The sequence below is a fragment of the Chanodichthys erythropterus genome, chromosome 11, assembly GCF_024489055.1.
Source record: "Chanodichthys erythropterus isolate Z2021 chromosome 11, ASM2448905v1, whole genome shotgun sequence".
In the NCBI taxonomy this organism is placed as follows: domain Eukaryota; kingdom Metazoa; phylum Chordata; class Actinopteri; order Cypriniformes; family Xenocyprididae; genus Chanodichthys; species Chanodichthys erythropterus.
In genome coordinates, this window is record NC_090231.1 from 16,233,086 (window position 1) to 16,259,741 (window position 26,656).

At 36.2% G+C, this 26,656-nt stretch overlaps 1 protein-coding gene across 2 annotated transcripts in view; it reads right to left on the reverse strand.

Annotated features, from left to right (window-relative positions):
- Positions 1-26,656, reverse strand: part of lrch4 (leucine-rich repeats and calponin homology (CH) domain containing 4) — a 52,416-nt gene continuing 25,760 nt past the window's right edge. The window contains exons 4-18 of one of the 2 annotated variants that reach the window (XM_067401868.1): positions 25,022-25,127; positions 23,601-23,847; positions 23,400-23,493; positions 23,164-23,272; positions 21,664-21,755; positions 20,436-20,494; positions 14,289-14,423; positions 13,807-13,890; positions 13,447-13,498; positions 13,278-13,341; positions 12,222-12,317; positions 12,032-12,129; positions 9,918-10,055; positions 9,645-9,722; positions 1-406 (exon numbers count right to left, since the gene is read on the reverse strand). In XM_067401868.1, the coding sequence (XP_067257969.1) occupies positions 233-406; positions 9,645-9,722; positions 9,918-10,055; positions 12,032-12,129; positions 12,222-12,317; positions 13,278-13,341; positions 13,447-13,498; positions 13,807-13,890; positions 14,289-14,423; positions 20,436-20,494; positions 21,664-21,755; positions 23,164-23,272; positions 23,400-23,493; positions 23,601-23,847; positions 25,022-25,127 (1,626 nt within the window). In that variant the 3' untranslated portion in view covers positions 1-232. Of the gene's footprint in view, positions 7,157-9,644; positions 9,723-9,917; positions 10,056-12,031; positions 12,130-12,221; positions 12,318-13,277; positions 13,342-13,446; positions 13,499-13,806; positions 13,891-14,288; positions 14,424-20,435; positions 20,495-21,663; positions 21,756-23,163; positions 23,273-23,399; positions 23,494-23,600; positions 23,848-25,021; positions 25,128-26,656 lie in introns of both variants that reach the window. The other variant, XM_067401867.1, reaches the window with a different exon arrangement.

Genomic DNA, 26,656 nt, shown 5'->3' on the forward strand with positions numbered 1-26,656 from the left:
AATCAGTTTTAAGTTAAATTTGCTTTATTGTGCATGATTTTGTCTGTTTCAATTGCCACAATGAATTTTCCTTGTAATTTACACAAAAACCCTCTGTACATGCATTGTAACAGGCAAAATGCTTATCATTTAAGACAAGCTATAGATACTATTACACAATGGATTTAAAAAAAAAAATTTTTTGAAAAATATTGTGCACTTGACATGTACTGGAAATCATTACTCAATGGCTCTAGGAGATGCTGTCTTGATTTGGAGTTGTGGATTGGAGGGGAAGTCCCGAGGGGTCCTGACGGGATGAGCGACGGGCACCTGATGTAGGTACCTCCAGCAGAGCCTGAACAGTCTGAGCGACGCGCGTGAGCCCCTCTTCCTCCAGAATCAACTGCGGTGGACACAGTGTGTCCTGGTGGGATTTGATCGAGGGAGGGGGGAAAAAAAATACTAATGTAAGTTTGTTTACAAAAAAGGTTAACAATATAAGCAATAAAACATCTTGGCATAAACAGATGGTTCAGGGAAAATTGGTTCTTGTATTGCAGGCCCTAAAAATCAAATATAGGCTTCTAAGAGGGGATGCTAAAGGGTGAAGTGCACTCTCGTTAAACAAGCAAGATCCTCTGCTCATTATGAAAAGCTTTCCATGCACCTATAAGGATGGCTGAGAAATGCAGCTCCCATCTGTTATCTCAATGACCCACAACGTGCAAGGTAGTCCTCAGATGCAGACAGGAACGCATGCACGAGAGGCACTTGTGACACATGGACAATGCATACAGCAGAACACTTTCTTTGTACTGCCCACTATATCGCACAGCAGTGAATCCCCGACTTTCAGAGACGCAGCCATGCAGGTATGGCACTTCATCGAGAGGATGCTATTTCATCCCAGGCTGAAGTACACCGAGTCGAGCATAACAAGCCAGCACTTCAACATCTTGAATATCCATCATGCATTCCAATGATTAAATTCAGTCAACCCTAACGGTATACATTAAATATAGATTACGAATGAGTTACTTATTGCCATATTTAGGCTGTATATCACACATGCAGCATATACGGTATAAGATTTTGCAGTAAGCTTTATCACAATAAAAGCGTAGCGGTATTACAGTGTGAACACATGATGTTTTTAACCCTCTATTGTGCCGTTTGGGATAATTCACTTTCTTTGTTTTCAGAAGAAAATGTTGACATATGGCATTGTTGAATTGAAATCACTTACTTTAAAGAATCCAATAATGTTGTTTTTATGACACTTTTATTAGATTTTTCTCTCCAAAGTTGTTTTTCCTGGGGGTCAACACATGCTCCTTATATTGCACTATTAAAAACTTTTCTGTACATTTCTTCAACATCTGGATTTTTGCTGCCTCTCTCCCTAAGTTAGATGTTTTTGCTCACAGATACTCACGTTATTCTAATATAGTTCACAGTGAAGTGAGAAAACATGAATGCATCCATATGGCAAATGACAGTGATGTATTTCCCGATTGTTAGGGGCATCAATTACTGCAATTAATTATTTATTTGGAAGTGTTTATTGTAATTATAATTATGCAGATCTCAATTATGACTTAAGTTTCAGGTGTTCAGAAAAAAAGTAATATTCTACAGAAATGCCATGAACAAAGGAGTAAGATATAAAAGAAATCTATTATTTTGAAGAATCTCTTTACAGTTTGGCTATTGGAGCACTTTTATGTGGGAAGAATTTGATCATTAAAAGACAATACAACACCTTAGAGGGTTAACTGAATTGTTCTCACCCATGAACACACCATACTTCACAATGTCAAAGTGAAAAATGAGCTGGCAAGTTAATTAATGAATGATTAAAAATAATAAACAGAAAACAAATGAGCGCATAAGTATTCACCCTCCTGCTTTAACACTTTAATGAGTTCAGAGGTAAGCAAAATAATTGCTTGATTAAAGTACACCTGTACACAGATGAGGTGCTTCATGCGATTTCAGTGTAACTGCACCTGCATGTAAAAGCCTAAGTGTTTACACTAACACTGGTGAGTGTGGTAGGAAGAAAGTCTCTTATAATGTTTGCTCAGGGCAATGACATTCGTCCATTAGAAGAGTTGATTAATAGACCAAATGCTTTGAAGCAGCTGTATGTGAGAGACCCTAAAGAAGACATTAAGACTTGTTCTTCTTCACACTTCCTGCAAAAAGAAGCATCTACAGCTCAATGAGACCGAAGCTGAACTGTTGGGCACTGTGCTTGAAAAGAAGAATGAGCAAAAATGTGAAAAAAAAAAAAAAAGAACTTATGAACTATAATGCTTATGACTTGAATAACTATGCGCTCACTTATTTTCTTGGTTTGTATTGGGGGTTGTGAAATTGTTTGTGCTGATGGGTGGCAGTATTTTCATCTAAATAGTTCCATCATGCTGAATTACATCAAAAACTCTTACAGTACATTTTATATGAACACGTATTGTAAACATTCTGTACACTACCACTGAAAAGTTTGGGGTCAGTACATTTGTATTATTATTATTATTATTAATTATTCAGCAAGGATGCATTAAACTGATTAAAAGTGACACTAAAGACATTTATAATGTCACAAAAGATTTTATTTCAAATAAGTTTATCAATTTATCAAATAATGAAAAACATACATTATGGTTCCCACACATTAAACAGCAGAATTTTTCACATTGATAAGAAATGTTTTTTTGTGCACCAAATCAGCATATAAGAATGACTTCTGAAGGATCATGTGACACTGATGCTATTTACAATTTACACTAAGTGTAAATAGCAACAAAAAGTATTTTCTTTGCACTGTGTAATAGTTTTAGATGCCATTCATGCTTAGTGCAAATAGTGGCAGACACTATTTACACCTTAAATGTATTATAGATAGTATATTATTAAAAAGTATGTAATAATAACAACATATTAAGTGTATATATTTATTAAATGGATGCTACTTTATTGGGACATTACTTGTCGCTGAAGCTTACACTTACCCAAACCCTACCCATTTAACACTTTATTTCCACTATTAAATACCCCTTAGGGCAGTGGTCTCAAACTGCCGGCCCGCGGGCCATTTACGGCCCGCCCTCCCCCTCTACCCGCCCGCAACTGATCTCAAAATAAAACATAATCCGGCCCACTAAATTATTATTATTATTATTTTTCTCTCCAGTTGCTACCTGTCTGATATGCAAAGAAAAAGTCGCCGTTCTATGGGGGCATTCACATATCGCGTCACATAAGCGGCCGACCCGCATTCTCGTTCTTTCCAATGCGCTTTCGCTCCAGTGGCGTCTGTCGTTGCTATGCAACCATGAGCCACGCTCTCAACCGCGTCGCTTCTATTATGTCACGACTCACGAGCGTCGATTTAATCCATCGAAACGCGTCCGATGCAGGCATTAAACATTACCGATGTTCAAACGGCATCTTGGACAAATGCGCTGTCAGGTGTCTGTCAAGAAACAGAAGAGTGTACAAATGTATTCAGGGATTGTATTTGTTCAGTACAGTGTTGGTCAGTGCAAAATTTTAATGTTATTTAAGCTAACATAAAGTAAGTGAAAATACTTCCACTAAATATTAAAAACTAATAGGCCTAATGTATGTAACAATGAGAGATTTTTATTTTTTGGCAAAATAAAAGTTGATATATATATATAGCTCCAGTTTTTTGTTTATTTCTGACCCCTCCACACCACAAGTGTTGATGGTTTTGTTCCTAAATTACAATTTTTTTTTTTTTAATTCCATGCACCTTGTTGGATGTGAGAAGTTGCACTAGACTATTGCAATTAATAGTATATTAGTATTATATTAGTAATAGTATTATATAATTATATTACACTCTGTAACAATGAGAGAGACACTGCTGTCTCTGCTGAATATTTATAGTATAGGTATAAAGATATTTTAGTAGGCAAATTTGATGTAAATGAGAAATAATGCAAAGTAAATTTTCTGAAATGTTGCGCTTTCTTGCACTTGAATGTTAATATGGCCCTCCTATGAGGTGTCAATCACAAACGGCCCCCTGCCAATTTGAGTTTGAGACCCCTGCCTTAGGGACCTTATTTCCAAATTTTAAATATTTTCTTAATTTTGATTTAAAATGACCTCCTCTCTGAGCTGATATGCAATGGGGAAAGTGAGAAGAAAGAGTTCAAGAAAAGGTGGATTCGAATTTGGGTCGGTCATGTTAAAAGTTAGAGCCACCCACCTGATCCTGTTATCAGTTGGATTTTTTTTTTTTTTGTAATTTTGTCTGCCTCAATCAGACAATGGTGGGCAGTTAGTGTAAATAGCTTCTGTCAACAAGGCGGGCTATTTAAACTTGATGCAAGCACTCTGTTTAAAGCATTAGTAAAAAAAAATAAAAAAAGTTTATTGTAATATTTCACAATATTACAGTTTTTACTGTATTTTTTGATTAAATAAATGCAGCCTTGGTGAGCATAATAGACTTTCAAAAAGATAAAAAAAAAAAAAAAAAAAAATACATTTTATATATATATATATATATATATATCTTATCTTACTGTCCCAAACTTTTGAATGGTAGTATACAATATATATTTATAGTAAACAGACACACAGTGGGGTCCAAAAGTCTGAAAAAGCAGTTTTTCTCATTTACATTTATTCATTTAATTATAAATTATGATATCAACAAATATTATTTTCAGCAACGAGTAAAAAAAAAACTTTAATAACAGCAGCATTCTGCAGTCTAAAAGTTCAGATTTTTTCAGGTTTGACCCCACTGTGTAGAACAGTATATATACACTTTTACTTTGTGCAGCTATACTTACTTTTTCTCTATGTTCTACTAGCCACACAATGGATTAACACTTACCTTTTGGTAAAGGGCACATAATACGAGCTGACGTGAGGATTTCATCCCCAGCAGAGAGACAAACTAAAGCACAATTAAATCATGAGCAACAGCAACAGTCAGTCATGAACAATTGACAAAAGCACATGTAAAGCAGCCGACCACACGTAAAAATCAGTGTTTCCTTTTTTAATAATTTCTTTACAGACAAAAAAAAAAAAACCCTTTATATCAATATAAACTTAACTTCTTAAATACACAGTATTTTATAAATATAACAAAATACATTTCATGTGTTGCAACAGTTGTAACTAGGAAACATTTGGACGGAAACATTCGTTTAGATCTAGTGTCCTCTAAACTATGTATAAGAAGGACGGTAGAGTTATCAGTCATCTTCTGTAAAAGCCTTCAACATGTAGCATATAACAATCCTTATTTTATATGGCTGAAGCCTCTAGAGCAACTGTGAGGAAGTCCATCTAAGCTAAATGTGTTCATTATCAAAGTGGATTCATTTTAAATTAAATGTCTATTATGATTAGCTTTAGCATTGACAACAAAAAAAACCCATATGTTTCAACAACCTCCCTTAAAATATGTTTAAGACATTGTAGGGTGAGAGATTGTATGTTGGTAACTAGTTCCACAGCACATCCCTTCACCTACCCTTGTTTCCCAATCTCTCGCTCTCACACACACACTCACTCATTCTCTCCTCTTATCGTTCTCTGCAGATGAGAGGCTGCTCGTTAGTAAACTGTCGGCAAAGCTCCTAAATCACATTAAGTAGGCACGGAATACAAAAGCAACATCAGCATACAGCACCGCGGAAGATGGGTGCTCATGGCACATTACAGGACTACAAAACCACTACGGCCACATTTAGAATCAGGAAATGACAGCTGAAGAGGCTCACAACCATTTCATCTTCAATTAAAAATAAAAAAAATAGTGTAATTTGTAATTTGGTAATGTCTGCTTATCCGTGAGCAGCAACAAACATACATAATGTTTAAAAGATATTAATATACCCAAAGTCTACTGTTTTTTTCCAGCTCAATATGATCGTGGGAGCTATCATAAGCATATTACTCAATTAATCGGTTCAATTTAATCAGTCAAATTTAAGTAATGTGCTCAGTGAGACTGGGTTTCCACCAAATGCGGCTTCAGCAGAACATACAGAAAAACATAAATAAACTGAAACAATAACTTAATTGTGAACAGTTTGCATACAATAATTATATTAAGATGCTCTCAAGAAAACCAAAACAAATATTCAAAAAACAAAACACAGCTTTGAATCATATTAGTACCGTCAAAAAAATGTTGAAGGAACCGTTTAGTAACAGCACTGCTCTCTGGTGGTCACAGTCAACAAGGCAAGAGCGAAAGAGAAGGAAAGCGAAATAGTCCACGCAAGTCCCGACCTTAACAGATATCTACAACGTGTGAATTAAACCAAAATCAGCTGAGAAGTACCATCACCACACTGTTAACACATTTACCAAATGCTACAAACTCATTTGCACTGCTGTGTGAGCAGAAGGAACCTACAAGCTTCTGAGGCACTTTGATGATGAGCATGCAAAGCAAATACAAGCCATTTTAAAGAGGGAAAAAAGGGGATGGGGGAGTTTGTGCCAGTGCTTTAAACAAGATCCCTTACAAAGACAGTCTTTCCCTAAAGAAGGTGTATATAATCTATCCTGGGATCAACAGCAATGCTAAGGCAATCAGGTGGAAAAGCCCTTCATGAGTGGAAACCACGTCTACATCCTCAACAACAAAAAAAAAGGAGGAGTGTGTGACCATTGATGAGCTGTTTAGAAGTTTTTGATGTGGAAAAATGTGTATATATTCGATCAAGACCTTTGATAATTTGTAATGTATGTCAGCATTGGTTCTCATATATGTTTCCAATCCTTTTAAAATATCTGTGGGGAGCTTTAATGTGTAAGCTCAAAGGCATTATGGGTAGGGAATTATATATATATATATATATATACAGGTTTTGTCAACAATGTGTGTACACAGTACAGAGGTGATGTATCCATTACATTTACACATTGATGCTCGCTCGCACTATGCTATAAGCTGGCAGTATAACATATAGAGCAAAGCCATGAGGAGAGAGTAGAAGAGCAGGAAGCCGGTGGAAAAAGGGGAGGAAGGAGAGACAGAGGTGCCGTTCTTGTCCTCGTTCACCTCCTCCTCCTCTCCGCCTGCTATTGCCAGGAGCGCCGTCGCACAGCGGTGCACTGCAGGTAGCTTACTGCACAGGATATCAGACGCTAAACACAACTCCATCTGAGAAAGAGAGAGACAGACAAAGGAAAAGGAAGAACAATGCAGAGAGGACAAACAAAGATGATTGGACACAGTGTTGAACAAAGACAAACACATGAAAGCAGGATCATTTAAAGGGATAGCTCACTGAAAACTGTTTATTCACCTTATGTTTTACAGAAACCTATATGACTTTCTTTCTTCCGTGAAACACAAAATGAGATGTTTATAGAACTATATACAATGTCTAGGGCTGAACGATTATGGAAAAAAGTGACATTGTGATATTTTGTGATAAATCTTATGAAAAATACAGGAATTTTAACTAGATTGACTTAAAGGATAAGTCCACTTTTAAATAAAATTTTCCTGATAATTTACTCACCCCCATGTCATCCAAGATGTTCATGTCTTTCTTTCTTCAGTCGAAAATAAATTAAGGTTTTTGATGAAAACATTCCAGGATTATTCTCCTTATAATGGAATTCAATGGCCTCCAGATGGTTGAAGGTCAAAATTACGGTTTCATATCGCCTATATAAAATTAGGATTATAAAATATCGCCTTGCACGTACTTCCGCTTTCCGCATTTCACCAGTTCCGTTTTTTTCCGTAAGTAGAATAGGAAAGGCGTAGGGCATACAGCGTAAGCTTTTTGAAGAATGCCGAAAGCGGAAGTACGTGCAAGGCGATATTTTGTGTTTATAAAGCATAAACAGTTGTATTTTTTTCGAAAATGACCGATCGTTTCGCTAGATAAGACCCTTATTCCTCGTCTGGTATTGTTTAAAGCTCTTTGAAGCTGCACTGAAACTGTCATTTTGACCTTCAACCGTTTGGAGGCCACTGAAGTCCATTATAAGGAGAATAATCCTGGAATGTTTTCATCAAAAACCTTAATTTCTTTTCGACTGAACAATGAAAGACATGAACATCTTGGATGACATGGGGGTGAGTAAATTATCAGGACAATTTTATTTAAAAGTGTGTGTGTGAGCTGTGTGTGCTTCACTCTGAAACCCACAGTGCATCTATTCATTTAATTATAATCACAGCCGTTTAGCAATATCAATTTTATTTCAATATATTGTGCAGTCCTAACACTGTCCAAGCTGCTCTTTTCCATACAATGAAAGTAAATGGCGATATATTTGATATTCTTGATGCTGCTCTGCTGCGCTTCATTACTCACCGCTTGGTTTGTTTGGTACTGGATGACAAAAAGTTTTAAAAGTGACATTTTTAGGCTGCCCTGCCCTCGTCAATGTCAATCAAATCAAAGAAGGCGGGGCTTACCGTTCACAGAAGATGAGTGCAAATTCCGAATCGAACGCAACGCTTCAGTTTTAAAAGGTGCAATGTTTACATTTTAGGAGGATCTATTGACAGAAATGCAATATAATATACATAATTTTTTCAGTGGTGTATAAAGACCTTACATAGTGAACCGTTATGTTTTTATTACCTTAGAATGAGCCATTTTTATCTACATACACCATGGGTCCCCTCACATTTTAAGTCGGCATGTTTCTCTACAGAGTGCATTTGTTTGCCTGGCTCTCTGCTGTCTTAGACGACATCTTTGTCCTTTTTTTTTGTCCTATCTTTGTAGTTTCTCTATATTGCAATTCACAACCTCACCACTAGATGCCGCTAAAATTTACACACTGCACCTTTAACAGTGGAAGAGAGCGTGGTGAGATGTACAGTAAGTAGCTAAACATTTAATGTTTGACGTGTTTACAATAAAAATGTTCACAGTAATATCCAGCGATGCAAACTACTTGACATTTTAATGAAATTTTGGCGTTTTGATTTGAAAATATGCTATCATTTACATGATTCATGTAATTCATAACTGAATATGAAGAGACAAGATAAAGTTTTTCGTTTTCAACACATTAGATATGCAAATAAGAGTGAATGTCTGTATATCTTAAAATAAAATATACGCAAATAGTTTTAATTTACTTCATAACTACAACTGGACCTAGAACTTCTTTTACCATTCTTTTCTCTTATTCATTATTCTGGTAAATCCCTTTTAATTCTTTAATTATTTAATTCCTTAATAATAATTACCCAAAAAAAAAAAAAAAAAAAAAAAAACTTAGCCCCACACACACTTATATGATGATATTTGTTTTTGGGTTTATGGTGCTTTTATGGTCCTTTTTGTAGTTTGACATCCCAGTCCCTGTTCACTTACAAGACAGCAACTCAGACATTCTGCTAAACGTTTCCTTTGGGGTTCCATGGGAGAAAGTCATATGGGTTTGCAACGTAATGAACTACCTGAGGTGACTACCCCTTTAACATAAAAAAGGCATAAAGAGCACAAAAAGGAGCAAATCGAGCTTGAAGCAATTGAAAAACAAAATAAAAGAGCATTTACAGTCACGTGTCAGTGGGCAAAGTAGATTTTTCTTGTTTGCAAACAGCTCAGGAAGACAAATAATATGGAGGGTAATAAAAGAAGCAAACAATAAAAGATGAAATTTATGTTTACCTCAGGGACTCCAAGTCTACGACATGCAGCAATGAAGTTTTCAACATTGAGGCGGCACTTGGCAGCACTCAGCTTTGGCTGAACAGACAGAAAGATTGCACATACATTCATTAGAAAAGCAAATTAAGAACAGCCTGCTTAGTAATCTAGCTGATCTGGGATCAGCATCCTCCAAATCTGGATCACAAATAAAGATCTAGATAAAGTGCTTATTTTTGAGATATGAAATTATGTTTTGGCCATAATGAGAATAAGATCCAAGTATTAGCTCACCACTGCCGGTGAGGGGATGTGGATGATTGACACAGAACGTGGTCGCACGTGATTGGCCAATTGGCAGAGAATGGTGCCATTGGACAACGCCTCTCCCAGATCCTCAGGGAGAGAGATCTTCAGACGCGTCTCCAGAGTCTGGAAGAGAGACATGGAAAGAGTTACACTACTGGGGAGATATATCAAAAAATACTTCTGAAACTACTCAATCAGAACTCTGGTGGGAATTTTCTCAGAAGATACTTATCACTTTTTCAAAACAGCAGACATAAAATCAAAACAAAGCACTATTAGAACAGCTGAATGTTGGTGTAACTGGAGAAATCCTACATACTAAACTCCTGCCAAACCCTTAAACAATACTGAACTAAAATAAACATAACTGTGTCCCAAACACGAAAGAAAGTCTTATAGGACACTCGTGACATGAAAATGTAGCTTTGAGTAAAATGCATATGTATTTATTTATTACTTTTTAACATATTACACTACTATTCAAAAGTTTGAGGTCGAATATTTTTTAAAGGTGCCTTAGAACCAGTTTTTACAAGATGTAATATAAGACTAAGGTGTACCTTGAATGTGTCTGCGAAGTTTCAGCTCAAAATACCCCATAGATTTTTTTAATTCATTGTTTTAACTGCCTGTTTTGGGGCATTATTAACTATGCACCGATTCAGGCTGTGGCCCCTTTAAATTGCACGCTCCCCGCCCCCCAAGTTCTCGATTATAAAACAGTGCATTTACAAAGTTCACACAGCTAATATAACCCTCAAATGGATCTTTACAAGATGTTCATCATGCATACTGCATGTATGCGTCGGATCATGTGAGTATAGTATTTATTTGGATGTTTACATTTGATTCTGAATGAGTTTGATGGTGCTCTGTAGCTAAAGCTAACATTACACACTTGGAGAGATTTATAAAGAATGAAGTTGTGTTTATGAATTATACAGACTGCAAGTGTTTAATAATTAAAATAGCGACGGCTCTCTTGTCTCCGTGAATACAGTAAGAAACGATGGTAACTTTAACCACATTTAACAGTACATTAGCAACATGCTAACAAAACATTTAGAAAGACAATTTACAAATATCACTAAAAATCATATCATGGATCATGTCAATTATTATTGCTCCATTTGCCATTTTTCGCTATTGTCCTTGCTTGCTTACCTAGTCTGATGATTCAGCTGTGCACAGATCCAGATGTTAATACTGGCTGCCCTTGTGTAATGCCTTGAACATGAGCTGGTATATGCAAATATTGGGGTCATACATATTAATGATCCCGACTGTTACGTAACAGTCGGTGTTATGTTGAGATTCGCCTGTTCTTCGGAGGTCTTTTAAACAAATTAGATTTATATAAGAAGGAGGAAACAATGGAGTTTGAGACTCACTGTATGCCATTTCCATGTACTGAACTCTTGTTATTTAGCTATGCCAAGATAAATTCAATTTTTGATTCTAGGGCACCTTTAATCTTTTTGAAAGAAGTCTCTTTGCTTACCAAGGCTGCATTTAATTGATCAAAATGCAGTAATAAATATATAATTTAAAATAAGTGTTTTCTATTTTAATATTTTTATAATGTAATGTATTCCTAATTCAAAGCTGAATTTTCAGCATCATTATTCCAGTCTTCAGGGTCACATGATCCTTCAGAAATCATTCAAATATGCTGATTTGGTGCTTAAGAAACATTTCTTATTATTATAATCCATGTTACTTATGTTTTTATAAAGTTACATATATTATAGTTACCATGTTACTATATTTTTTTGGAAAATATACATTTTTCAGGATTATTTGATGAACAGAAAGAAAAGAACATTTATAATAATAGCAATCTTTTGTAACAACATAAAAGATCAATTTAATGCACCTTGTTGAATAAAAGTATGAATTTCTTAAAATCTTACAGACCTCAAACTTTTGAGCAGTAGTGTACATTTTGTGATGTTTTAATTTGGTTTGCTTTATTAAAAAAAAATAAGACTAAGACTAAGGTAAACAAGGGAAAACTAAGATAATTGTAACAAAAATGAGGTAAGCTGTGTCAGAATAGCTAGAGATGGAAAGAATAATAATACAGGATGCCTCTTTACTTTACGCAGTTGCAAGACGTCTGTTCTCTCCTCTCGTGGGGATCTGAGTGTGGCGCGTGATTCACTGCGTCCAGACTCTGCCAAACTGTTTCCTGATCCTGAGAAAAAGAGAACAATATGGAGATTTACAACATATACTACTAACCAAATCAATCCTATATTAACTGTGTGTGTGTGTGTAGATATATACCAGTTTTGACGTTGCAGCGTGAGGACGTGCGGAACAAGAAGCTGTTTGGTTTGGGAGCAGAACTTGTAGGAGAACCAGGCTTCACGCATGATGCATCTTTAATATGTAACAAAAAAGTTTCATCAAACACTTCAAGTACGTTAATTAAGACTGGGTTCCCACCAATACAGTTTCAGCAGAACGAGCTAATATTAATTAAACAAAACTCTAATCAATACATTGTTTCTATATACAAATTATATTACATTGCCCTCAAGAAAATCAAAGCAAACATTCAACAGCAACAATGATAAAAACCCTGTCAAAAAGTGTTGAAGCACTGCACTGCCCTCTGGAGGTCACGCTGCTTTCTTGGGGATCATTTCAAAAGAATTTCTATAGGTAATTGAAAGGAATCTGCATGTCGATTGCAGATTCACTGTTGTTTAGCAAATTGTTTGTGGGCAAAATCCAGTAATTTCAATAGCAATCCACGTGATTGGGAATTTCATGTGAGGATGAAAGATTTCGCCATGCAGATTCTGCAACGGGTTAAAGTTGGTCATGCGGATTGGCAGCATTGAGCAACAGAAAACTGCTTAGTTTGAAAGTGACTTCTGTTTGAGCAATGCTTTGTACATCACTACACTATTGTGACTGCCCCTTATATATCTACATTTTTAAAAGTTTTTGTGATATCCATGTGATAAATCTGTTATAAAGTGAGTGGTACTTATACAGTTAGATAAAGAAAATGCTCAAGTTTATCGTGTTCTCTTCACAAGTTACAAGCCTGGTTTCTCAGACAAGACCAGGATTAGGCCTTAGTTCAATTAGGACATTTAAGTAGCTTTTAAAAACCTACCCCAGAAAAAAATAAATAAAATTACTGGTGTGCATCTTGAGACAAAACAATTGAAACTTTCTTCACTTTTTACATTCACAAACTGCCATATTACACACTACATGACCTGTAATACCCAAAAAAGCATAATAGGGGCACTTTTAAAAAAATGGGGTCATCAAAATATGCCATTTTCCATTAAAAGCAGCTGAAATATCTTGCATGAAAGGTACCTGTGCGACTGATGGAGCGCTGTAAAGACACTGTTTGAGTGGATGGAGAAACCTGATCTACACTCTGAGAGAAAGAGAGAGAAATAGTTCAAAGGAAGAAGTCTTAAACACTCATGAAGTATAACATTATGCATTTATGACAGAATGAGTGTAAATGTGAGGGACTCACTGCACATCTCTGTTTCGGGCCATTGGGTGGAGAGCTGCTATCTGAATCACCACTAGAGGGACACAGAAATCAAAAATGAACTAATCAAAACTACAAAAACATGTTGACTGCTTTGTGAACTTCACTAACTAGACAATTTTTGAGTGAATTAGCAACTCCATGCATGTTTTATGAAGGTAAGTTACTCTTAAATAAGGTATGTCTATTTGATTTGACTGTTCATTATGTCGCCACAGCTGGTCTCAAATTCAGATTTTTGCCTTCTCTTTGTTTAAAGCGACACAGATTGCCACAACAAAATGTTATCCCCAGCCACATGCAAACACAAACGCATATGCAGACCATTCGCTCCACTCTTACCTTGAAATGCTTCCTGTTCCTCCGTGCTTTGTCGTCGTCGTCGTCGACAAGTTACTTCCTGTTTTTACAGTTATCTTCTGCAAACTGTAAGACATCAAATGCTTATTAGTCAATAGCTTCCTAATACAAAAGCACACAGGACTTTGTTCATACAAATAGAGGCATTCTGGGAGATTCTTCTGGCTGTGTTTTACTAAATGTGCTTTAAGACACCAATGAAGTTAAGGCACACGACAGCAAGTAACAGCGGTTTCCTTTACAACCACAATGGCTTTCATGACGAAGCATCAGCAAAGAAATAATAGAGGCCATTTTATGCACTTTAAAGCAGTGGTTTTGAAGAGTTGCTTGCTGTGCATTAGCAAACTGGCTTGTTTGTTCTATCGCTTCTATGGCCTAAAAGTCTTTTTGACGCCATATCACCTATTCACTCGTTTCACTTCCACATTTCTTTGATTCATTCAATCCCATCAGCCACTCACGTGCTGGCCTTGGCTCTCTGCTGCTGGGCTCTTTCTCTTTCCTGCCAGATGAGCAGGTTTCCAGGTCTCCTTCTCTCCTCTAGAGTGGGACTGGATGGTGAGCCGGAGTCTGAACCATCTCCAATCACAAATATCCTGAAAGGAAGTAAAAGAGAGATTTAAGTTTTGAATATTTTCCCAAGAATGTTCAGCATAATATAACTTTTTCTGAAGAAATTGTGGTGCTTATCTAAGTCACCACCACTATGCAAGGGTGTTGTGGATGGTTGCTAAAGTTTTTTGTGTGGTTTTTCGTCATTGCTATGCAGTTTTTAGGGTGTTCTGTGTGATTATTTGCTGGCTCAAGTCAAAAGAGTCTATCATCTTCTGGTCCCTAAATATGGCAATTAAGTCTAAGGGATTTTTTTGGCCAATATAATCACCCACCAGGTGAAAATCATACGTCTGCTTAGAAACTTAATAACACACCTTTCCACAACAAACCGCATGATATGAGGTATCACTTATGGTCAGGAGTTTGCTCAAATCCCTAATCCAAAATATGAGCAATAGTAAGAGTGATGTTTGCCATAAGGCTGCAATACTTAACACAACTACGGAGCAGATTTAAAAACACATCATAAACTTGCTGACTTTGTTAAAGAGAAAAACTGGGCATCAAACATTAAACGAAAGAGAATCTCACACTATCAGACTTTTATTTAGTTCCAAACACAACAAACTCATGCAGAAACAATATGAAAACAGATGAAAACAATGTGTGTTCTAAAATCGACTCAAAATATTAGATGTTTGATATCCTCTGGAATCATAGTCTGAAGCTAATAAACAAAAAATAAAAAAAATTTGCACACTGCCATTATTGCCATTTTTTCTGTGAAATCAGTCAACTCAGACTGCCCAAAATCTTTAGACTGGCTCTGATTTTCAGCAACTAGTGTTGATATCTCCAGATGGCAAATCTGCGCAAAAGTCATGTAATGTATTCCAGCCTTTAGCACACAGCACTAATTAGGTCTCTAATCTCAAAGAACAGTGGGAAGAACATAGATATTGGGGGAAAAAAAACTGACATTGTGATATTTTGTTTTTCTGCAACATATATTGCCTGACTTTTTTTTTTTTAATAATAGAATACTTGAATAGCTCTATTTGTAAAGATTTTTGGGTGATTTCGTAGGGGAGTGCATTTGCACAGAAATAAAAAAAAAAACTCAAATTACTTTTTTTCTCTGAAGACTTTTTTAGAGATGGTTATCTTTTTAAGGCTGAACAATTTGAGGAAAAATTTGGGGGGAGATACACTTGGGTACAAACATTACAAGAACTTTAACCTCTTTCAGTAACCAAGAAGTGATAAGAATAAAAAAAACCTCTTCACTTGAGTTCATAGGCCACATTTCAAAATTATAAAATAATTATGATTTTGATGATTATTATTATGATTATTATTTGATAAAAGAATTAAAACTAAAACTAAAAAATAATAATTATTAGTGCTGTCAAATTGATTAATTGCGATTAATCGCATCTAACAAAAGTTATATATATATATATATATATATACACAACAGTTCTGTCTGGTTCTCGAATCTGATTGGCTGATAGCCATGCAATATTTCAGTGATAACAGCACTCCTACTGCCTTTTCACCGTTTGTATCACTCCGCTTGAAGTGACCGTCATGGCGGCCGATCAAATCAACCGTAATTTTTACAAATACTACTTCTTGTACCACGAACTGTAGTTTTAATAGTTTTTTAGGTGAGAATGTAGTTGTTTAGACCTGAAATATGTGACTCATATTTAATAACAGCGCCTATTTTACAATTTGTTTTGACGTTTTCGGAGATGCGATCTCGAGTGCGTCAGCGGCCGTTCAGTGCTTCTGTAACCGCCGAAAACAGCTTCATCTCGGCCAGTGCCTCGGGGATTTGCCGCTGGCTCTTATAGTGGTTAAACACGAGACATAATTCAATTTGAGTACATAGAACGGGCAGTCTTTGGTCTTATTGATCTATTATTTGTTCCAGAGCAAGTCGAATTGTGCTATATTAAATTTTATAATAATAAACGTTACATCCTTATATAGCATATTGGCTACAACTAGACGGGACATAAATAAATAAATAAATGTTGTTGTTCTTATTTATTTACACACTCGTGCCGTCGAACTCTTAAACGCAATATCACACTCGTAGCCGTGCGATATGGCTGTATATCAGCACGCTGTGTTTGCTTGCGGCCTCGTGCCTACGGACGAATCACAGCGTGCTACTCGTGTGATATCGGTCTTTGTCAGGTGACGTCACACTCGTGAAAACCGAAGTGCATTATGGGTGTCGCCGCCATTTCTGAGGTATCCAAACAATCTCTGTATCAGTGCAGAGTTGTTTCTTCTTTGGCTACTTTTCATTGTAAAAATGGCACACTTTTGTTGTGTGAAAAGCTGCAATAATATGTCCCACGATAGAAAATGTCAAAAACTTTACTACGAGATTAGATTTAGTCGGTTTCCTACTTGAAAAAAGGCTGTACGGAGAGTATGTAGAGGCAATAACAGGCGCTGGATCGCATGGGTTGCCGCGGTGAGACATCACTTTCGTCAAGATATCTCCATTCATGTATGTTTGCTTTCTACATTTCACAAAGGTAAGTTAGAGGTTTCTGTTTTCTAAAGTAGAAAACGTTATAGCAACGCATTGTTTTGGATTGTATGTGCTATGAAACAAGTCAATTTAAACTGAATCCCTTTACTTGAATATGTCTACATTTTTCTTAATTTTGATAAAGAATTTTTATATTTATGGTACGACATTTTTGCTCTGTATCCATATACTGATTCTTATTTTCTGACTACTTTTTACAGCTGTGGTCTGTGGACCTTTTCATTTCATTGCAGATCAGCCTGCTTAAAGATTATGGAGACTGACCCCAACTGGACACCATCCCTCCCTACATTAAGGCCACATCAGCATTAAACACAGGCTGTGTCTCAATCAGCTCCCTAGTTCATTAGTTAGGGCACTGATCAGGACGGTCTCAGTCACAAAATTTGTATACACAATATACTGATTCAAGAGCTCAGAGCTGATTGAGATGCACACACAGACGTAAGGAAAAACAATCCAGTCAGCTACTTGGGTAAAGTTGGTTTTATATTTGCACATTCAGACTTCTGATAAATTGAGACTTTCCAATAAATATGCAATAAATTAATGTTTGCGAATTTTAAGCAGCGACATGATATTGACAACCAACGATTGTCAACTTATAACATTTTTCACAGTCGATCAAAATAGGCAAGTATTGTTTAATGACATATTTACTTGTGAATGTCCACTGAATGTCCAGTGTAGTGTGATTAACAAGGCTATTGAATACGGATGTGCGAATATAAAACCAACTTTACCCAAGTCAGTCAGCTAACACTATGGTCCATCAGGCTGGAGAGAGTGATCATCTTCACACTGAGAAGATGCAGGAGGCTGGAGGAGATGGTGATCTGCATGTGCAGAAGTAAACCGACTTGATATGTACAGGATGTCTGATGTTTGTTTTGGAGATGATGTTAATGTACTATACGGGTCTGCCAAACCTGGGAACCTTTATGGCGTTATTACAATTTTTTTTTTTTTTTTTGTGCCTCTGCGCATGTTTGAATCTTTTGTAGAATTGTAGTGTAAAAATGTGCTGATGCTTTATCCAGTCTTGCATGAACAATAAAGCATGTATAATAAAATTTTTCAGGGTGATTTGTAGATTTATGTTATATGCACTTATAGTATTAATAGGATAATTAATAATATACACAATCTATAAATCAGATATTTAACTTGCATGACATATCTTTGTTTTTATTATTATTAAGGCTTTTGGACAAAAAAAAAGACTCATAATGTCATTGACCCAGACAACACAGGTAGATGGAGGACAATAATTTACAAATTATTTTGGCTCTAAAAGGTATACTATATCAGAATGTACTATAATAAAATACACTATTAAATTCTACATACATCTCTGATGATGCCTTGTTTATTGGAACAATGTTTATAGTGTTATACATTGGTTTATGTACTTAATGCAATAAAGAAAAAAAATGCATGAAAAAAAAGGGTAGTATTAGTTCAAAATTCTTCCTGATAACACTAAACCATCCTTAATCATGTATTTGTTATATACGGTAGTTAACACATCATCATCATTATCGTTACTATACTGTTATCGCAGTCCTTCCTTCAGAACATAAATAAATCCTGCACCCATTAGTGAAATATCTGTGAGCTTCGAGGGATTTATAGTTTTTAAATTGTTCACTATGCGTTTATGCCATAAACAAGACAGTTAACAATATTTAAGTATGATGATTTAGGTAGCAATGCGGGGTCAGTAGCACTCCAACTTACTGCAGTCAGTTCGTACAGATCTATGTTATGAATGGATGGAAATTTCTCCAAATAACGGTCCCTGGCATCTTTGGTGAGTTTATCGCGATATGAAATTTTAACTTTGTTCTTGTGCTTTTTCATATTTGCGAGTTATATGCTTGTTATCTCAACTCGTGTAATCTCTTTCATTCTCACAGTCAGCAGGGATACCACAAATATGGCGCCGCGGTGACGTCACACACAACAAAATCACGTGTCTGACAAAGACCGATTGCTCATATATATATATTTATATTAATCAATTTGGCAGCACTAATAGTTTTATAGTACTTATTGTAAATTTACAATACTGATATCTATGTTGTAATTTTGTCATTTTCAAATGTTAAAACTTCAAGGTTTTATTTTGGCGAAAAACAGCAGGGGGACTTTAAAGTTTCTCCTTTGCTGGTTTACAAACACTTCTCATTAGAAATGTAGTGAAATGAGTGGCTCTGCTGGCACACATAACATTCCCAAATGCATGTTACAAGTGACTCAAACTCACAGCACAGTTGGAGTTTGTGTGGAGTAGCATTTACTGTGAATCAAGCCGTTCCAAGACACTGAAATACCGGATCATACACCGAATATATCGCACAGGAAAACTATGTTTTTTTTATTTTATATATTTTATTATTACTTTGTACTATTTGTACTATCTTTAATATGGCTACTGTTATAATGTTGAATAAAGCAGACGAGTTTACGGAGCAACTATGACAGTAAGATACTCAGTTACACTGAAACTGTGGGAGGAAGTTCACTGTTGACTTTTCCCAGCACTCCCTCACGGATTGACCTTGCGTAATCAAAGCAGAGGAGGGATCCAGCACACTTTAATTAAGAGACTCTGTGTTTCACAGTAACTATTTGAGCATGTATTATAATCAACTGAAGGACGTCACTGTGGCCTTCAAATCACACTGAAACAGGTTGTTTATCAGCTTCTTTATTCCACCTTTGTATCTTCTCTGTTTTGGAGCACCTTTGGTTGCGGACTTATTCCACAGTCTAAGAAGAGCTACTGGAAATTTTCCGGCCTGCCGCCATGAGACAGTACAATGTCTCCCTTTCCTTCATTTATCATGCCCATCCACACGTTACACAGCACGAGAACTGATCCTTACCAGCTGTATTCAAATGCATTCAAATTTGTGCACTCTTTGTGACTTCCTCGCACTCTCAGTTTATTTTGCATTGTCTAGTTTGAATCCAGTATGTCTACATGGCTGATGTTTCTCCATAACCAACACTGAGAGCAGATCTATGACGAAAAAATATTCAAGACAAAAATTTCACTCTGTTCCTTGGAATGAAAATATACCATCTGCCTGACAGATGGTTAAAATATCTGATACAGATCAAGCCAAAACTATTTGAAATGTCTGAAAAATAAACGTGTCTAACAAGAAACCGTGTAAGCTAACCCGATACCACACTTGAGTGCAGATCAGTATCTTGTGTCTGTAGGTCTAAAAGTTCCAATATCAGTCACCTAATAGGCTGCTCAGATAAGCCGGAAAGCGTTTACATCAAATTACACAAACTGGATTATTTTTACATGGCTCAAACACAAACAAATAGCTATTTCTTAAAGTTCTGAGGGCTCTTCTGTATGTGAAGACCCTTCCATTTTAATAATAATAATAACAGGTTTTGTGAGCAATGTATGTGTTTTGTATTTGCAAACAGTAGAGGAGATCTGCACATGTACCTGCTGCCTGTAGATTCAGGGCTATGGGAGGGTGTGCTGCTGGTACTATCACTCTTTTCCTGTCATGGAGAGAGGGGATAGCATTTAAATTTGACATTTTATTAACATTAATCATTTTACCTTATGAAAGACCTCAGAAAGATTTTTAAGTAATACTTTTATTCAGCAAGGATGCATTCCACCGATCAGAAGTGACAGTAAAGACATTTATAATCTTATTTCTATTTCAAATAAATGCTGTTCTATAGAACTTTCTATTCATCAAGGAATCTGAAAAAAGTATTGTTTTCAACATTGATAATAATAAATGTTTCTTGACAACCAAATCAGCATATTAGAACAGTCATTTTAAATATTACTGTTTTTATTATATTTTTGATCAAATAAATGCAGCCTCAGTGAGCATAAGAGACTTCTTTCAAAAACATTTTAAAAATCTTGCGGATCCCAAACTTAGTAGTCAAGATTACAAAAGGAAGGATTAGTTAACTTAAAAGGTGCACCAAGTTATTTTTCCCCATGTAAAACAGTTTTAACCCTTAAGAAATGACAGCACAGTGGCTGCCATGTTGAGATCACATGACTAGCTGAATATTTCTCACTTCATCAGAGTTACTTTTAAATATGCTTGCATATCTCTACAAGAGCTACTGTATGTTTACAGATCATCATCTATTCAAATACAACCCCACTTTAATGTTAATATGTGCCCTAAAATAAATAAAAAGTAATAAAAAAAAGTTATCTAAAATGTCTCTGTAGTTCTACTTATGTAAAAGAGTATACGAGTCTCAACATAACCACAGCAACAAGAACCTATTAGTGCTGCTGTCAGACTGAAAGACTCCTGCAACTTTCATTTCCTCAAAAAATGATTTGAATAAGTCATTGCTTCTTACTTTTCATTCCATCCAGTCTCTCAACAATCTTTTTATCCTTTAAAATGATAAGAAGATAACCCTTGTTTTTCACACCAACACAATCTTTATTGCTGTGACTGATGTGGTTTTTGTTCTGATTGAGCTAAGTGCTGCATGCAAACGTAGCTACTGTCTGACATCAGTAATAGACTACTAACAAAATATTGTTTGCTGCCAATAGTTGTCAGTACAGATCTTAAACGTCCAACACCATTGGAATTTCAGCCAGCACATCATAGGATCAGCACACCAATTGGGGCAAAAAAAGAAAAGAAAAAAAGAACAGAGTGCAAGTAAGTCCTCCTGACCTGAGGGGGCTCTGTAAGTGGAGGGTGACACCTGTCCTCTTCCTCCATTACGCTGTTGTCTATGAAATCCACTTGCTCCAGCTCTCCATTCACTACAAAGATGACCAAGAGTAATAGCAGCATTTAACCACAGACAACCAAGATCTAATGCAGCGATTCTCAGCTTTTTTTGACTGCAAGGCCCCTCATTATCCACAACAATATTTGAAAGCCCATTACTTTTCCAGTTGTTTGTGATTTACTGGATTAATAATAAGGATTTAAATATACATATATTTTAAAATGTCTGCTAGACAAAATATTTTATAGCTTGACAACTACAAAAATGTTTATTCAGATAATGTATAAAAATGCCCATGAGGTTATAATGTTTTTAAATTCAAATTACTTTTACAGGTCTAGAAATCCCACTTTTAAGATTAGACCACCACATACATCCAGGTATTCAAAGACTGTAGGAATCCTGGTTCTTTAAATACAAAACAGTATGAGGGGGTGCATTCAAATCAGAAATATTTATATTTTTAGTAGCTTTTATTTTAAAGCTTTTGTCATCTTATTTTAAATCCTTTATAGGGTTAGTTCAACCAAAAATGAATTCTTTCATTAATGACTCACCCTCATGTCGTTCCAAACCCGTAAGACCTTGGTTCATCTTCGGAACACAAATTAAGATATTTTTGATGAAATCCGAGAGGTATCCGATTCCTCCATAGACAACAATTTAACCTTCACTTTCAAGGCCCAGAAAAATAGTCCATGTGACTACAGTGGTTCAACCTTAACTCTATGAAGTGATGAAAATACTTTTCAACGTAAAACGCAAAAATAACAACTTTATTCAATAATTTAATCCCTTCCCTGTCATTCTCCCATGTTGTTTACGTTGTATAGACAGTGCAGCGCTTCTGGGTTCTACGTCAGAACGCCGAGTCATTATTGGCCAGCTCCTGCGTCAGCATTACACACATGCGTCGTGCTGCTCACGTGTACAGCGTCGGCCAATACTGAGCCGGCATTCTGATGTAGAACCCGGAAGCGCTGCACTGTATCTACAACATAAACAGTGTAGAAGACTGGCAGGGAAGAGAAGAAATTGTAGAATAAAATCATTATTTTTGTTTTGTTTCTGCGCACAAAAAGTATTCTTGTCTCTTCATAAAATTAAGGTTGAACCACTGTAGTCACATGGACTATTTTAACAATGTCTTTACTACCGTTCTGGACCTTGAAAGTGGTAATTAAATCGCTGTCTATGGAGGGGGTCAGAAAGCTCTCGGATTTCATCAAAATATCTTAATTTGCGTTCCGAAGATGAGCTAAGGTCTTACGGGTTTGGAACGACATGAGGGTGAGTAATTAATGACAGAATTTTCATTTTTGGGTGAACTAACCCTTTAAGTTATCTTGAGGCCCCCTTTGGAAGGATGCTTTAGGCCCCTAGTGGACCCCAGCCCCTTTGGTTAAGAACTACTGATCTAAAGATTCCATTAACCTTACCTTTGGGTGTATCTAGTAACATATCTCTCTCCTCTTCCTCTTGAAAATTTGTGTGTTCGCGGGAAATGTCAGCCAATCGCAATGACCGTTCCGAGAAATCATCAGCAGACTAGAGTGAAACAACACACACACATACACAGCCGCTTGCATCATCCAATAAAATTACTCTCGATAAGCCTTTAGCAAGCACAGTCCAAATGGTGCATTAGTGCTTAAATTCGCAGCTCCCTCTATACCTCATTTCCTGACCATCTTTTGCTGCCGCTGTCCACGCTGTTAAAGCCAGAATCCAGGCCACCATACTGACCCGGGAACAGGTCCTGATCCAGACTGCAGAGACCACACACGTTATCAGTTGCATGAATAGAGTTTTCACTAAAACAGGCGATTAAAGCTTTTCAACACCCTAAGACCTTTCATCCTTGATGATCTCTCACCAGCTGTTGAAGGCGGTGGGCCGCAGAGCTTTTTCAAACTGGTCCTGGGTCCTTTTGCAGGCCTCCATGTTCAGATATTTAAAGATGTGAAACTTTCCTTTGGAACATATTTGGGCAGGGGGCATCTGGAGGGGGTTGTTGTCAAGGATGATGCTTTGGAGGTGCCGCAGATGTCGGTAGCACACAGGCACGTGGGATATGCGGTTGCACGACACATCCAAACGGACGAGGGGCAATTCTGACAACTCTGAGATGAGAGAAGAGTCAATTTAATAAATACAGTGGTTCCAAAACATATTTGGACACAAGTCAAAGGGCATCTGCGAACAAACATCCATCACGACTCAAAACTAACATCACACTTCTGAAGCCTTGTTTACACTGCACGCGTCTGCGTTGCTTTATGGCTCCGGCAAGGTTTTGTTCCGTCTTCTGAGCGGTGTCAACTCACACCAGAAGCATTTCAGAAGCGAAGTGGCTGGATTTGCGAGACCACTAGATTTGCCTGTCCAACATTGTTTTTGTTGATTTTTTTCATGTTTTTAATGGCTAAATTGTTATATTTTGTCCAGTTTTATTGTGTTTATTGCTATGCCATACTTTATTTTGCTGTAGCCTACAGACGAAGTTAATACACTTAAAATTCCATTTAAAATTTGTTGTTATGGACAAGAAAAACAAAGAAATTTCAAGTTTTTCAACTTCGAATCTCTTGTCATCAGTTCCTGGAATAGTGATGTGAAATATGAGCAGGAGTTAACACAGGGTGATTATTTTGACTTTATTTTGTATTTGAGCTGCGCGTCTTGGACGCGGCGTCCATCAAAAGTGTATCAGCTCCGGTAGCCACGTCGCTGCCATAACGCACCGCACACGGGTGCAGTGTAAACGAAGCTTGAGGAGTTTTTGGAGTAAAACAATGTTTAGTGGTTGTATGAAGTCAGGTCTCCTTAATCCTTAAGTTTAGACAGGTGTCCTATTAGAGTAATCACAGGTGGAGTTCATCACATTTACTATGAAAATGCTTCACTTGTTTGATAACCAGAAACTGTCACAATACTCTAAAATTAATCAGTTGTTTTTATCATTTAAAATAATTAGCTTGAAATTGTGATCTTTCTTTAAAACAAATGCCACTTGGTTGAAAATTTATCTCATTCAAATGACATTCCATACTTTTAAGAGTTTAAAATGTCCAAATATTTTTGTGTACATTGTATTAATCTGAAACAGAGATGAAAGCTTGTTATAAAAGCTTTTACCCCTGACATCCACATAACACACTTGTTCTTTGTGTTTTGAAATTCCAAACAATTCTTGATTTCTGTAATCTTGCAAGGTAATACACTATTGCTTTATGCAATATTTCCTAATGTAAACTGAAGTTATAGAACATGAGTTTATAAGTTTGGGATACTGACCTTCTGGTAAAGTTGTAAGATGGTTTCTTCTCAGATTTAAATCTCTTAAACATTCTAACTGGCCAAGCTCAACAGGAAGTGACTGTAGCTCATTACAGCTCACATCCTGATGAAGAAACACAGTGAGAGGAAGAAACAGAGAGAGAAAGACATGAAGAAATGGAAGAAATTATAAAAAGAGAAAGAGTATTGTGTGTACATTGCAGTTTAATACTTGGTGGGGCAATAAGATTAAATAATACTTTAGCAAAGGTGCACAAATTGATAAAAGTGAGATTAAAGGCAATTAAAATGTTAAAAAAGTTTTCTAGTTAAAACTTTTAATTATTATTCATTTTTTAATTATTATTTAAAATTAATATTCAGAGAATTCAAAGAATTGTTTTTAACACTAATTATAATAAAGGTTCTTGAGCAGTAAATCAGCCATCATTAGAATGATATCTAAAGGATCATGTGACACTGAAGACTGGAGTAATGATGCTGAAAATTCAGCGTTGCCATCAGAGGAATAAATTACATTTTAAAATATATTAAAATAGAAAACAGTTATTTTAAAAATTATGATATTGATATGATAAACAATGATAATATTTCACAATATTACTGTTTTTACTGCATTTTTGATCAAATAAATGCAGCTTTGATAAGCATAAGAGACAATTTAAAAAACAATAAAATATCTTACTGACCAGAAGATCTCAATTTAACAAAAAAAAAACATTTATGATCAAACAAATTAATATATAGGAAACACTGCTAGTGCCCCAGCACTAAGAACCTTCACACCACAGACAGCTGCCGCATATGTAGAGACTGCAATTAAAGGGTTAGTTCCCTCAAAAATGAAAATTCTTGAATGAAAACGAAAATACTTTCATTCATTTTAATAACGCAAATGAAGATCTTTTTGATGAAATCTGGGAGTTTTCTGTCTCTCCACTGACAGCTACACAACTGGAACTTCAAAAACTTCATAAAGAGATCGTAAAACGAATCCATATGAATGAGGGTTGTGCCGTGATGGCTGACCGACATCACGATGGAGAGACACCATCGTGATGCCACACCCCCGCCCCGCTCCGCCCCTTTTTTCCCCTCACGTGCAACATATTGGAAAGCCCAGATGAGATAAAATAACCCTTTCGCACGTAAGTTTAAAATATTCTGGCTGACCACCCAGCGTGAGTTTTTCAAGGCGACGGTTATTTAGAACGTATCACTTTATTGTTTCCATGGTGACGCGTCATTGCTTGTCATGTCACACCGCAGCGCTGTATGACTGATGATTCTGTTTTCCTTTTTTATTCAAAATATTCACTAATTTGTTAACTAAAACATGAAATATCTGATATTCCGATTGTCAAATATGTGAAAGTGGATGTGTTTTGCTGTTTAAACAACTTTATAATGATTGCGTTAGTTGAGCTATACACGTTATGGGCGTCGCCATGTTAGTTTGTGCCGCAGGTTCTGTTGGATTCACAACATCTTATATGTATTTAAACATCCGAAACCTAAAATAAACATTGTGGTTGAAAACACTGCATATTTGTGATATATGAAAAGTGCTGCGCGCGTCCATCTCTGGTTTAAAGATGGACGCGCACATTTGAATTTGGCAATTGATCACGT